General features: G+C 42.8%; 1 protein-coding gene across 8 annotated transcripts in view; it reads right to left on the bottom strand.

Moving 5' to 3' along the window:
- The window catches only part of dock3 (dedicator of cytokinesis 3), a 970,442-nt gene that overhangs the window by 104,793 nt on the left and 851,936 nt on the right, over positions 1 to 13,713 (bottom strand). For all 8 annotated transcript variants that reach the window (XM_051921401.1, XM_051921404.1, XM_051921402.1 and 5 more), the window contains 3 exons: positions 8,232 to 8,330; positions 5,157 to 5,251; positions 1,273 to 1,348 (listed from right to left, as the gene is read on the bottom strand). In XM_051921401.1, the coding sequence (XP_051777361.1) occupies positions 1,273 to 1,348; positions 5,157 to 5,251; positions 8,232 to 8,330 (270 nt within the window). The remainder of the gene's footprint in view (positions 1 to 1,272; positions 1,349 to 5,156; positions 5,252 to 8,231; positions 8,331 to 13,713) is intronic.

Raw genomic sequence — 13,713 nt, 5'->3', positions numbered from 1 at the left:
TTTTACTACACCTAATTGCCTGAGGTTATACATGTAGAAAGGAAGGTGGGGAGAAGTTATATGGTACAATATCTTATAAACAATCGTAAGTTCGTGAGATTTGAGGCATTCTGACAAAGGCTACATATTAAAAATACAAAGGGGAAAGTAGAGGAACATAGAAGTCTACCAAGACAAAACAGAAGGGTTCCAAACATGTGGACAAAACAGAAATCTTTAATGTATTATGGGCTACGAAGCGGGCGGCACGGTGGCGCAGTGGGTAGCGCTGCTGCCTCGCAGTTGGGAGACCTGGGGACCTGGGTTCGCTTCCCGGGTCCTCCCTGCGTGGAGTTTGCATGTTCTCCCCGTGTCTGCGTGGGTTTCCTCCGGGCGCTCCGGTTTCCTCCCACAGTCCAAAGACATGCAGGTTAGGTGGATTGGCGATTCTAAATTGGCCCTAGTGTGTGCTTGGTGTGTGGGTGTGTTTGTGTGTGTCCTGCGGTGGGTTGGCACCCTGCCCGGGATTGGTTCCTGCCTTGTGCCCTGTGTTGGCTGGGATTGGCTCCAGCAGACCCCCGTGACCCTGTGTTCGGATTCAGCGGGTTGGAAAATGGATGGATGGATGGATGGGCTACGAAGCATGATATTGACAGATCAAAAAACATAAACTTAACTTGATTATTGTGTGAATTCTTTGGAACTTCAGATCTGTTATCATCTATTCATGGCTATTTATGGAATGTGATACGGATCTAAATAAATAAAAGTTCTTCCTGGAATCTTCATATGGATGGTTCCTTTGGGAAGCAATGGCATCGCTCTGAAGAACCACTTTTGGCATCTTTGCTTTTGATAGCAGTGAAGACTCCTAAGATGCCTTAGATGTGAGTAAGAAAACAAGTTCTGGTAGACGAGACAACAGCTTGCAAAACCTCCTGGCCAGCAAAGAGCACTCAGTCCCAACTTAAAGCAGACATCATGATGGAGAACAAGCTCTTTGTGAGTAATAGAAGGTTGAGGGCACAGGCAGACCAAGATCTACTAAAGCAAGTCTACTCTTGTGTCACTGGAGCCAACTTAGGGCCACCCTAACCTTGGAATGACTCTGAGAGTTGGTTAGAAGTGACCTTAGGATGGGATTAAAGCCATCACACCTCCATAGGTTTTGGAGTCAAAAGGGCAAAGGCTCAATTGCTAATGTAAATTTACATAAAGATACATTTTAAAATAAGAATTTAAAAGTGGATGTCACATTATTTAATCCTAAATGAAAAATACAAAAAGTCCTACCTTGAAGTCAAAATCACTTTCTGTGAAATTCTTGTGCAGTGCTGGAGAGAGATACTGGACAGTGGTGACAATAATACTAAAAAAGAAAAGAAGAGCAAGAACATAATTTAAGAAAGTATTCTGGAATATCTTTGCCTGTGAAGACTTTATATAAAACAATCCATCCATCCATTTATTTTCTGATGCTTTTCTGGGTCTAGGTCATGAGGGCAGCAGTCTAAGCAAAGGTGCTCCTTTTCCCTGCTACCTCCTTCAGCTCCTCTGGGGGGATTCTGTGGCATTCCCTGGAGAGCCAAGAGAAATAATCTCTCCAGCGTGTTCCGGATCTGCCCTGAGCTGTCCTCCCAGTTGGACGTTCCCAAAACAGCTGCATAGGGGAGGTGCCCGAGACACATCCCAGTCAGATGCTTGAACCTCCTCAACTGGCTCTCTTCAATGTAGAGGAGCAGTAGCTCTACTTTGAGCTCCTCCTAAATATCTATCTAAATTACTAGGTAGTGTGTAGTAGAAAGAGGTACTTTAGGGACCTCAACTTGATTGTGTTATTTTGAAAAAATTAGATAAATGTGATTGGTGACCTTTATTCTAAAGTTCTACTGTCAATCAGTAACTCGACATTGGCCCAGTACAAGTGAGTGTACTCTATGAAAGGCAGGTACCCCAGCCAGGACTGGTTATTGCTTTGCACCCAGAACACCCAGAATAAACTCTGAGTGAGGAAGAAGAGTGCAGTGGGAGGAGGAAGGAAGTTGTTATCCACCAAAGGTGAGTGCTCCTATTACAATACCAGTCACCTTATACGGTTGAGGCTGGTCTTTGAAGAACACTATGCTACAGGGGATAACGTTGCTAAAACTGAAAAACAAAACGAAAAGTATTTTTCACAATAATACCCTCACAAACAGATCACTCTCCCTCATATTGTCATCAACATCATGACTTTTTGCAATATAGTTTGTGACGAGTGGCCCTGGGCAGACACCAACGGAGTGGAAGGACCAGGGGAGAGAGCATCATTGAAGCAGTACCTTCCATGGGATGCTAGAGGGCAGCCCTCCTAGGCGGCTATGGCACCACAAATTCTCGCAGGACACGCTGGGACTTAGAGTTTGGTACAGCCCTGTTGGGTTCTGTGGGGGCTGCCAGGGGGGTGGAGGGGCTGCAGAGCCCTATAGTGGACTTCCACCACATATGGGAGTGATTCCAAGTAATCATGATGAAACACCTGGAGCACCACCAGGAGTAGAATAAAAAGAGCCGCCTCACTCCATTCAGGGAGCCGGAGTTGGAAGGATATGGACAAAGCTTGCCTGGAGGAGTGGAGTGAAGGGGAAGGACAAAGAAAGGAAGAGAAAGAAGAGAGAAGAAGTGGGCTGTGCTTTATATACTGTGCTGTGGGGAGCAGAGAAAAGCACTCCCCGGCTTAAATAAAAGGTGTGTGCTGGACTGGAACTTGTTACTGCTTGTCTGTGTCAGGTTAGGGTGGCTGTACGCGCCCCGGTGGATCACAAGTTGTAGCAAGAAGGTTATTTGTGCCAATATAATTTGTGAAATTTAAAGCCATGCAATTCAGCTGTGATGCAGACTGCCAGAGAGATGGACAAATGACATCTGTAAATCAGGTTAGAGAGAATGGCAGAAAACGTGAAGGACACACAAGCAGGTTATTTTAAAAAGTGCTGATGTCTGCTTGACCAATATGGTTAAAAAACCCAAAGTCTGTGATAAATGATGAGAGCAGATGAAGGTTTTAATAACCAGCCAGTTCTGGTAGTTGCCCATATCTGACATGAATTCTATGAAAATGTAATTATGTGAGTGCTTATAATGACAAAGATCCAGCACAAAGTCAGAAGGGTCTCACTGTGTCACCAACATTCCTTGCTGGATGGGACATCTGATTGCCAGCATTCTCTCACTTGACTGGGATGTCCCCTGGCTTCTCCCCTATTTATGTATACAGGATTATGCATTATATTCTAGGAATGAATGTTATCTTTTAAAGCAAGTTAAATACATATATCTCTTTCTGTACCATACTTCTCTCTTGTAATTATTTTCCGCCATGGGTACAAAAAGGAATGGTATTGGCGCTACTCTGTTCTGCATTAAGAAACACATCCCAGGGTAGAAGGAGCACACCCTGCTGGATACAACAGTGTAAGCACTTTTTTTGACAACTATAAAATAATTATATAATTTCTAACCCAGCCACAGGGGATGCACAAACCATTGTGTTTCTTCGTGCCGGTCCCAAGCCCGGATAAATGGGGATGGTTACGTCAGGAAGGGCATCTGGTGTAAAATTTTGCCAAATCAATATGCAGACAACAAAAGAAGTATGTAAGTGTTGTACAGGATATGTACGAGGGAAGTGTGACTGTGGCGAGGTCTGCGGTAGGAGTGATGGATGCATTCAAGGTGGAGGTGGGATTACATCAGGGATCAGCTCTGAGCCCTTTCTTATTTGCAATGGTGAAGGACAGGTTGACAGACAAGATTAGACAGGAGTCCCCGTGGACTATGATGTTTGCTAATGACATTGTGATCTGTAGCGATAGTAGGGAGCAGATTGAGGAGACCCTGGAGAGGTGGAGATATGCTCTGGGGAGAAGAGGAATGAAGGTCAGTAGGAACAAGACAGAATACACATGTGTGAATGAGAGGGAGGTCAGTGGAATGGTGAGGATGCAGGGAGTAGAGTTAGCGAAGGTGGATGAGTTTAAATACTTGGGATCAACAGTACAGAGTAATGGGGATTGTGAAAGAGAGGTGAAAAAGAGAGTGCAGGCAGGGTGGAATGGGTGGAGAAGAGTGTCAGGAGTAATTTGTGACAGACGGGTATCAGCAAGAGTGACAGGGAAGGTCTACAGGATGGTAGTGAGACCAGCAATGTTATATGGGTTAGAGATGGTGGCACTGACCAGAAAACACGAGACAGAGCTGGAGGTGGCAGAGTTAAAGATATTAAGATTTGCTTTGGGTGTGATGAGGATGGACAGGATTAGAAATGAGGACATTAGAGGGTCAGCTCAGGTTGGACGGTTGGGAGACAAAGTCAGAGAGGCAAGATTGCATTGGTTTGGACATGTGCAGAGGAGAGATGCTGGGTATATTGGGAGAAGGCTAAGGATAGAGCTGCCAGGGAAGAGGAAAAGAGGAAGGCCTAAGTGAAAGTTTATGGATATGGTGAGAGAAGACATGCAGGTGATGGGTGCGACTGAGCAAGATGTAGAAGACAGGAAGATATGGAAGAAGATGGTCCACTGTGGCAACCCTTAATGGGAGCGGCTGAAAGAAGAAGAAAATAATTATATAATTTCTGCCCACAGCTGAGGTTTCATGCAAGCTGCTCTGATGTGTGTAGACAGTGATGCCATCTGGCAGCACAATCTGAACAAAACAAACTTTATTTTGATCATGTGTATTGTGTGGCTTTCTAATCCAGAAAATTTAAACACACAAAAAGAAATGTCAGGACTTTTGCACCTGTACTGGACTGTAAGTGGGTACGGTGGCTTGACAGGGCAGTTGTTAGTGCTGCTGCCTCAAAGCTCCAAAATCCCACGTCTGTCTGTGTGAAGTTTGTATGTTTTCCCTGTTACTGAGTGGATTTTCCTCTGAGTACTTCATTTTCCAAAGACAAATGTGTTAAGCCAATTGGAGACCTCCAGCTGGCTCCTTATGAAAAGTGTCTGGATGAGAGACTGGGACATCTTAGCAATTAGCTAAACAAACAAGCTCGATGGACTAAATAGCATCCTCTCTTTTGTTAAGTTTTGTAATGTGGGGGACTTAATTGAGGTCTTCCATCACTTAAGAAAGTTCAGTGTTTACTCTTCCTGGGCTGAATCTGTCATTCTGAGCAGGTGAAAAAGGCTTACTTGCTTGTCAGGAGTCGCATTACCATCCAATCTCGAGGAAAGATACTAAGCTTCATCAGATTCCTGAACACACAGAAGATCTTTAATAGGAATTCCTGTAAAAGTCAGAATAAATATAAGATGACTTTGGATTATAACTCCTCCAGTTGTTCAGCCTTTGATGGGCATATAACCTTTAGACCAGGGGTGGGCTGCATCAGTCCTAGAGGGCCACAGTGCCTGCAGTTATTTGTTCCAACCCAGTTTCTTAATGACAAGACAATTATTGCTAATGAAGCACTTATTGCTCTAGTGACATTTTGATGCTTCATTTTAGTGGTCTTGCTTGTTAAGGTTCCCCACCCTTAATTGCTTATTTCAGTCGTAGCCTCCTTAGTGTTGCATTTTTCCTCAAAAACATGTAAAAAGCTTTGCATTTTCTGGCTTGAAGAATGACATTTTTATTAAATCTTATATTTCTACTGTAAAACGTGCAAAACATTAAAAGTACAAAGTCAGAAGTGTAGAAAGTATAATAATGATACAAATAATGATATTAATAATGAATAATAATAAAATGAACAGCACACTGCACATGTGCGAGTGATGCTTGGATTCTGAGAATTCCTTTCGGTTTCACCGCACCGCCTGAAGTCAGATTCACTTCACCTTCACTGCTGAGGAGAGGCGTTTCTTACGAGAATCCATTATGAGGCTAGGAGAAGACACTCCTACACTGTTAATTAGGTAACACTCGGGCTGATGTTTACACAAGACACGCCTACACCGTTGCCTGAGTAACACTCGAGCCTGATGTTTACACAAGACACGCCTACACCGTTGCCCGAGTAACACTCGAGCCTGATGTTTACACAAGACACGCCTACACCGTTGCCCGAGTAACGCTCGAGCCTAACATTTACACAAGACACACCTACATCGTTGCCCAAGTAACGCTCAAGCCTGACGTTTACACAAGACACGCCTACATCGTTGCCCGAGTAATTCTGGAGCCTGACATTTACACAAGACACGCCTACACCATTGCCCGAGTAACACTCAAACCTGACATTTACACAAGACATGCCTACACCGTTTCCCGAGTAACGCTCGAGCCTGACATTTACACAAGACATGCCTACACCGTTTCCTGAGTAACGCTCGAGCCTGACATTTACACAAGACACGCCTACACCGTTGCCCGAGTAACGCTCGAGCCTGACGTTTACACAAGACACGCCTACACCGTTGCCCGAGTAACACTCGAGCCTGATGTTTACACAAGACACGCCTACACCGTTGCCCGAGTAACACTCGAGCCTGATGTTTACACAAGACACGCCTACACCGTTGCCCGAGTAACACTCGAGCCTGACATTTACACAAGACATGCCTACACCATTTCCTGAGTAACACTCGAGCCTGATGTTTACACAAGACACGCCTACACCGTTTCCCGAGTAACACTGGAGCCTGACATTTACACAAGACACGCCTACACCGTTTCCCGAGTAACGCTGGAGCCTGACATTTACACAAGACACGCCTACACCGTTTCACAAGTAACGCTCAAGCCTGATTTTTACACAAGACACGCCTACACTGTTGCCTGAGTAACGCTCGAGCCTGATGTTTACATAAGACACGCCTACACCGTTTCCCGAGTAACGCTCAAGCCTGATGTTTACACAAGACACGCCTACACCGTTTCCCGAGTAACACTCAAGCCTGATGTTTACACAAGACACGCCTACACCGTTGCCTGAGTAACGCTCGAGCCTGATGTTTACACAAGACATGCCTACACCGTTGCCCGAGTAACGCTCGAGCCTGATGTTTACACAAGACACGCCTACACTGTTGCCCGAGTAACGCTCGAGCCTGATGTTTACACAAGACACGCCTACACCGTTGCCTGAGTAACGTTCGAGCCTGATGTTTACACAAGACACACCTACACCGTTGCCTGAGTAACGCTCGAGCCTGATGTTTACACAAGACACGCCTACACCGTTGCCTGAGTAACGTTCGAGCCTGATGTTTACACAAGACACGCCTACACCGTTGCCTGAGTAACGCTCGAGCCTGATGTTTACACAAGACACACCTACACCGTTGCCTGAGTAACACTCGAACCTGACGTTTACACAAGACACGCCTACACTGTTGCCTGAGTAACACTCGAGCCTGATGTTTACACAAGACACGCCTACATAGTTACATGAGTAACGCTCGGCACTAACGATGTTGGCACTTTTACAGCCCGAGTAAACCTCTGCTCTTAGGTGAACTGCGTCTGTACTGTTACCCAAGTGACACTCAGGACTAACACTTTTAACATTGTCTTTACAGCCTGAGTGACGCTTGGGTCTAACACTAAGGAGGTTAAACAGCTGCATTCCATGTTCTTAATGGCTCCTTATTAGCAAAAAAAACACAACTGACAAAATCCATCTAACTTGTTTCCACTTACACCTGTGTGGATTCATCATGCACTATTTAGTTTAATAAAACACGAGAAAAATGTGACAGACTGAAGATTATCCGTTTTAGGCTTCAAATCATTTAAATTATATCCTTGGAAAGGAAAAAGTCTATGATATAAGAACCTAATGTTGCAGATTAACAAGCCATAAAATTAAAGAAGGTCTGAGATTGGCAAGGAATGGTTTCTAATTACGCAACTGGGCTTGAACGAAAACCTGCAGCCACTGCAGCCCATCCAGGACTGATTTTGCTTAGACCCTTCCAGCCACCCTTTTAAATACAGTATTAAAGAGACTCTTAAAGAATTTTTAAATTACAAGAGCATTTGTTAGTATATTCACATTTCCAGGTTCTTCTAATGTTCTTACTGTAATTTTTGTGAGGTAGTTGATTTTTTGATCTTTTGACCCCTAATGTAAAAATCAATTAATAGTAAAACACCTTAATTTGCGTATATTATTTTAATAGAATCTTTTTCATCCAGTCAAGCTGAAAATGTATTCTTGACTAGTCGAGTATTTACTCCATTTCAGGATCTTCTATCTGATCCGCTCATCAAACCCAACAAGAAGCCTCACTGATGAATGAGTCTCCTTCCTTTCTCCTCACCTTCAGTTCTTCTTTGCTCTGAAAATTGTCCAGCAGATGTTGAAAATGGATGTCAGACATCTGGCGAAGCAGTGAGAGGAGACAGGACACATATTCACCCTGACAGGAAAAAAAAATGCAAATGCAAACAATAAACTCACCAGTCATCTTTCAGTAAGATTAATTAGAATAATTAAGATCAGTGTCAAGCTGGGGGGGAAATGTGCTGGGGAAGATGGGGGCTAGAAAGTAGCAGGAAGGGAAAAAGAATGGACTGGAAGGGCTATCTGAAATGTCAAATACAGCATTTATGAGATGTGTAGCAATACTTCTAATCTGTTTTAACATTTGCTAATTTATAATTTAATCACATTTAGGGTCTGTCCCTGGTTCCAATAAAATTTGCTGAATTTCAGCTATAGGCATTCCAACTAATAAAATCCACCCATGCCTTTGTTTTCTTTGCTTTCTTCTATTAAATGATGATACTAAAACTGGGGGAATGGCAGACACTGAGGAGGCAGCAAAAAACAATTCAAGTTCCTTCAGAAGTGAGCAAACACTTAGAAAAGGCAGTTTAACGTAGAAAAGTGCTACACGTGGGCAAGAGGACCCTCAATTATAAATACAAGATGGCAAACAATGTCCTGCAGGAAACAACCATTGAAAAGGTTGTGAGGGTTTATGTTAATACAACAATTTCATTATCTAAGCAATGTATACAAGCAATTAGAACCGTAAATAAAGTAGTAGATTCTTTCATAAAAACGAGACATTATGCTTAGACTATATAATTCTCTAGTGAGACCACATCTTGAGCATCATGTGCAGTTCTGCTCATGACGCTATAAGAAAGACATAGCAGCGCTTGAAACTGTGCAGAGGAGAGCAACCAAGGGCATCTCAGAGCTTGAGGACGTGTCCTACTGTGACAGACTGTTTGATCTCGAGTGGAGGAGACTGTGTGCAGATCTAACCCAGGTCTTTAAAATTCTCAACGGCATTGCCAAAGTAGATCCAACAGAATTCTTTCACCTTAATAGGGAATCACGTTCTCAAGGACAGCAGTCAGATCAGGTCAGGTTGGGGAGCATGCACTGGTACAGCACATTGCCGCACCTACCACAAGACAAAACACCTCAGGATCCCGGTTGGCAACCCACAGGCAAACACACGGAAATGACCCTCTATCTGCTGCAGCCAGATGTAAAGTGGGAATCCCCTTGACCTGGTCCAGCCACTCAGGTCCTCAAGAATGAGGATCCTGTGAGCTGGATCACCCTCGGAGAATCTCGCCACATGGCCATAGTGCCATAACTGACGCTCCCTCGCACTGCAGGTAATGTAGATCCAACAGAATTCTTTCACCTTAATAGGGAATCACGTTCTCAAGGACAGCAGTCAGATCAGGTCAGGTTGGGGAGCATGCACTGGTACAGCACGTTGCCGCACCTACCACAAGACAAAACACCTCAGGATGCCGGTTGGCAACCCACAGGCAAACACACGGAAATGGCCCTCTATCTGCTGCAGCCAGATGTTAAGTGGGAATCCCCTTGACCTGGTCCAGCCACTCAGGTCCTCAACAATGAGGATCCTGTGAGCTGGATCACCCTCAGGGAATCTCGCCACATGGCCATAGTGCCATAACTGACGCTCCCTCGCACTGCAGGTAATGTACCTCATTTGGGACCCTGGAAGCAACCGCTCCCACAAAATCAAACCAATGGTACCCAAGGATTCTCTGAAGAGACAGAGTACTGAAGGAGTCAAGTCTTCATCTCAGGTCACCAGGTAGCATTCATGCCTTGCAACCATATAGGAAGACAGGAAGCATCAGGATTCTAAAGACTTGGAAATTTGTTTTTTTGCAAAGATATTGGGAGCAGCACATATCCCTTCCCAATGACTTGATGACCCCCCCATGCTCTCCCAATCCGTCCACTGACTTTATAGGAGGAGTCATCAGAGACTAAGTAAGTAAACCTCTTAAGGAGTTTGACACTCTCTTCACAGACAGACACACTGCTAATGGCTGTGCCCAAGAGCTCATTAAAGGCCTGGATCTTGGTTTTTATCAGGACACATGCAAGCCCAGACACTCAGACTCCTCGCTCGGTCTCTCGAGCCCCGATCAAAGCATCCATTGACTCTGCGAAGATCATAGCTGCTGGTGCTGGTGAAGAAAGACAAAAAGCCAGGAACCATTTCTTTACAAAATGAGTTGTTGGAATCTGGAACAAGCTACTGAGACATGTAGCTGAACCAGAAACCTTGGGACAGCTTAGCTATTAGCTAAAGAAATGAGCTTGATGGACTGAATGATCGCCTCTCACTTGTCAAGTTTCTTACGTTCTATGAACATATTAGAAATTCAGTGGGAGATCCTGTAGTTTTGCAAATATTTGTCATTGAAGTTGTGTCATGCATCCCAGCTTTTCTCCCATTTTTGAGTATATTTTCTTTGGTTTACATAATTATTATTTTTTTAAATAACATTTTTAACATAATTAACATAATTATTTATTTTTGTTAATAACATCTTTAAACTAATTGGAATTAATTGTTTCATTTTGGCCAGGTTTTGTTTGTGGATTCTGCTTTGTTTCTTTTTCACCTTCTGGGTGTAACTTATAACAATATTAGCCTCAAATTTAAGGATGCCATGATAGTAATGTGCATTTAAAATTTACAGTAACACATTAATTGATAATGACAATGTCTGCACATAATCTATGATCCCAAATTTGAAAACTGATGGAGCTTTTGGATGTCTGACTGCCATTACAAAAGATGGTGGTCACGGCGCTGAATGTGATCCACAGGTAAACACAACCCAAGCTCCCCTCTTATGGTGTCCCCCAGAGATCCTGGAAGTATTGACAGAAACAAACGCTGATTGCCTTGGAAGCTGAAGGTTGACTTATTCAATTATTGTGACAGACAGCAGAGCCGAATGACAAGCACAAAAGGGGCCTCCAGAATGCAACTGAAAAAAATGACTTTGTAAACAGACAACTCATTTTCAAAACTCAGCTCAACATGCGGTTAAATGTATGCAGCAGCGTGTCAGATGTAGAAGGGGAAATGTGCAAAATACAACATATTTTTGCATATTTTAAAGCAGTGCGATGCTATTTTCTATGTAAAGCTATTAATAAAATGATGAGCTACACAAACAGTCACAGAAACCCTTGAAATAAAATTTAGCAAACATGTCTGAGGCCGTGTCTATCTTCCAGTGATATCTCAAATTAATGAAATATTACAAGAAAAATACTGCCTTGGGTTGAAGAAACAGAAACTCATTAGGCATACGTGAATCCTGTAATTAACTGTGAAAGAAAGAAAGAAAGAAAGAAAGAAAGAAAGAAAGAAAGAAAGAAAGAAAGAAAGAAAGAAAGAAAGAAAGAAAGAAAGAAAGAAAGAAAGAAAGAAAGAAAGAAAGAGAGGCCAGACAGTGTAACCTGACAAGATGCCCCACATCCTAAGGTATTACTTTTAATTACACTGTTTTTAGCAGTTAGGTTTATTCCCTGAAACCTTTTAATCCAGTTCAGCGCTGTCACCTCAGCAGTCAAACCCATGTTCCGGGAGAAATGAGGCAGCAGCACTGTCCGCAGTCTCCTTCATTTATATTTCATGATGAACTCAAGCTGACCTTTTAACGGCACCCCTGGACACTTTTACAACCCACTGATCTCAGCATTCAGGCAGAATGTAAGTGACAATATATGTGCTTGAGGCATGATGCCTGACACAAATGGTCAGATTAATGTGTGAATGGGTGTCAAGTCAATTAAAGGGCAGTGTAACTCATTCTGTATAGAGCCATATTCATAATAAATAAATAAATAATTATATATGGATATACAAATGGAATGGCAGCCTAGTGGTTATAGAGGCCCACCGAATCAACAAGCTAATTAAAAAGACAGGCTCAGTTATAGGACACTCTCTGGATCCCCAGGGATAATAGGAAATTCACAGAGGTAGAAACAAAGGAGGGAATTAAAACAAAACTCAGTGCCATTATAAATAATGTTGCACATCCTCTCTCTGAAACACTAATCTGAGACTTTCTACTAATAAATTATTCAGCAGATGTATGTCATGAAACGCGACAGGTGGTCCTTTATACCAATAGCAATATGTCTGCATTATTCCTCACTGGGACTTGGACTACCAAGTCAGATGTTTTCTTTTCTTTCTTTTAAAATTTTTCTTCTGTCTTAGTTATTCTAGTGTGTGTTCAGACCATAGTGTGTGTGTGTATATATATATATATATATATATATATATATATATATATATATATATATATATATATATATATATATATATATATATATATATATACACAAACTGAGGGCACCGTGGCGGATGTTAGCAGATTGCTGGCCAACCACAAGCGTTACCTGGTAGGTAACCACCCATACAATCAGATTGTGACACAGACTACGAATGCCGTGAATGTAATTACCCCGATCTACATACTGTCAAATAAACGAACCACACGCCGTGGCGCAACGTTAGGGGCATTGCCGCTGACGTCCGAGGTTCGATTCCCGAGAGGGAGTGCAGTGGAGTGTATACACCTAATGAGCCCAGAATGAGGGCGAAACACGCGTCGTGTACTCTTTGCATTTATTTGACAGTAAACTATTTCAACCATATATATATATATATATATATAGTGGCATGATACCACCCCTTCTTCTTCCACAGTCTTCAGTGAGGATGACTGACCTCAACCCTTCCAGTCCCAGAGCTTGGATGGAATGAAGAATTATTGATGACAGAGATGACCTAACGAAAGGAACTCCAAGTGAGAGGACCCATCAGCAGAGCCAAAATGTTTAGACGTTACTTGGCCACGTGATCACTTTTGTTGTCTTTTCTCATGCCATTGTGTGCTGTTTTTGTTTTGGACCTTATTAGTAATTGGGGTGGGCCATGTTGGCACCCCAAAATATTCTGGTTTCATTCTGGACCATGATTGCTATTTATATAATTATTTAATGAGCTTCTGTAAAAAGCCAAATTTCCCCCAGAGTACAAATAAAGTTCTATCTATCTATCTATCTATCTATCTATCTATCTATCTATCTATCTATCTATCTATCTATCTATCTATCTATCTATCTATCTATCTATCTATCTATCTATCTATCTATCTATCTATCTATCTATCTATCTATCTATCTATCTATCTACTTTTACACCTACCCCTTGCTATGTCTGTGTCCTCATTTGCCCAGCTCACCCCTTGGTTACCTTTCAGGTAGTGCAGGTTCAAGAGGATCCCAGAAAGGACTGGTAGTGAGGCGCCCACCCATAGCATCACAAGGACATCAATCAATTGCAAGACAAACTCCTACACTCATTCACCCAAAGCTGATGTAGATACACCAATCAACATAACATCCTGTGTGTGTCTTTGGGTTTCAGAAGAAAAAAAAACAAAGAGACACACAGAGAATGTGCAAATACACAGAGGAGG

The sequence above is a fragment of the Erpetoichthys calabaricus genome, chromosome 18 (genome assembly GCF_900747795.2).
Source record: "Erpetoichthys calabaricus chromosome 18, fErpCal1.3, whole genome shotgun sequence".
In the NCBI taxonomy this organism is placed as follows: domain Eukaryota; kingdom Metazoa; phylum Chordata; class Cladistia; order Polypteriformes; family Polypteridae; genus Erpetoichthys; species Erpetoichthys calabaricus.
The sequence above is the reverse complement of the archived record's forward strand: the minus strand, read 5'-3'. Positions and strand labels throughout refer to the sequence as shown.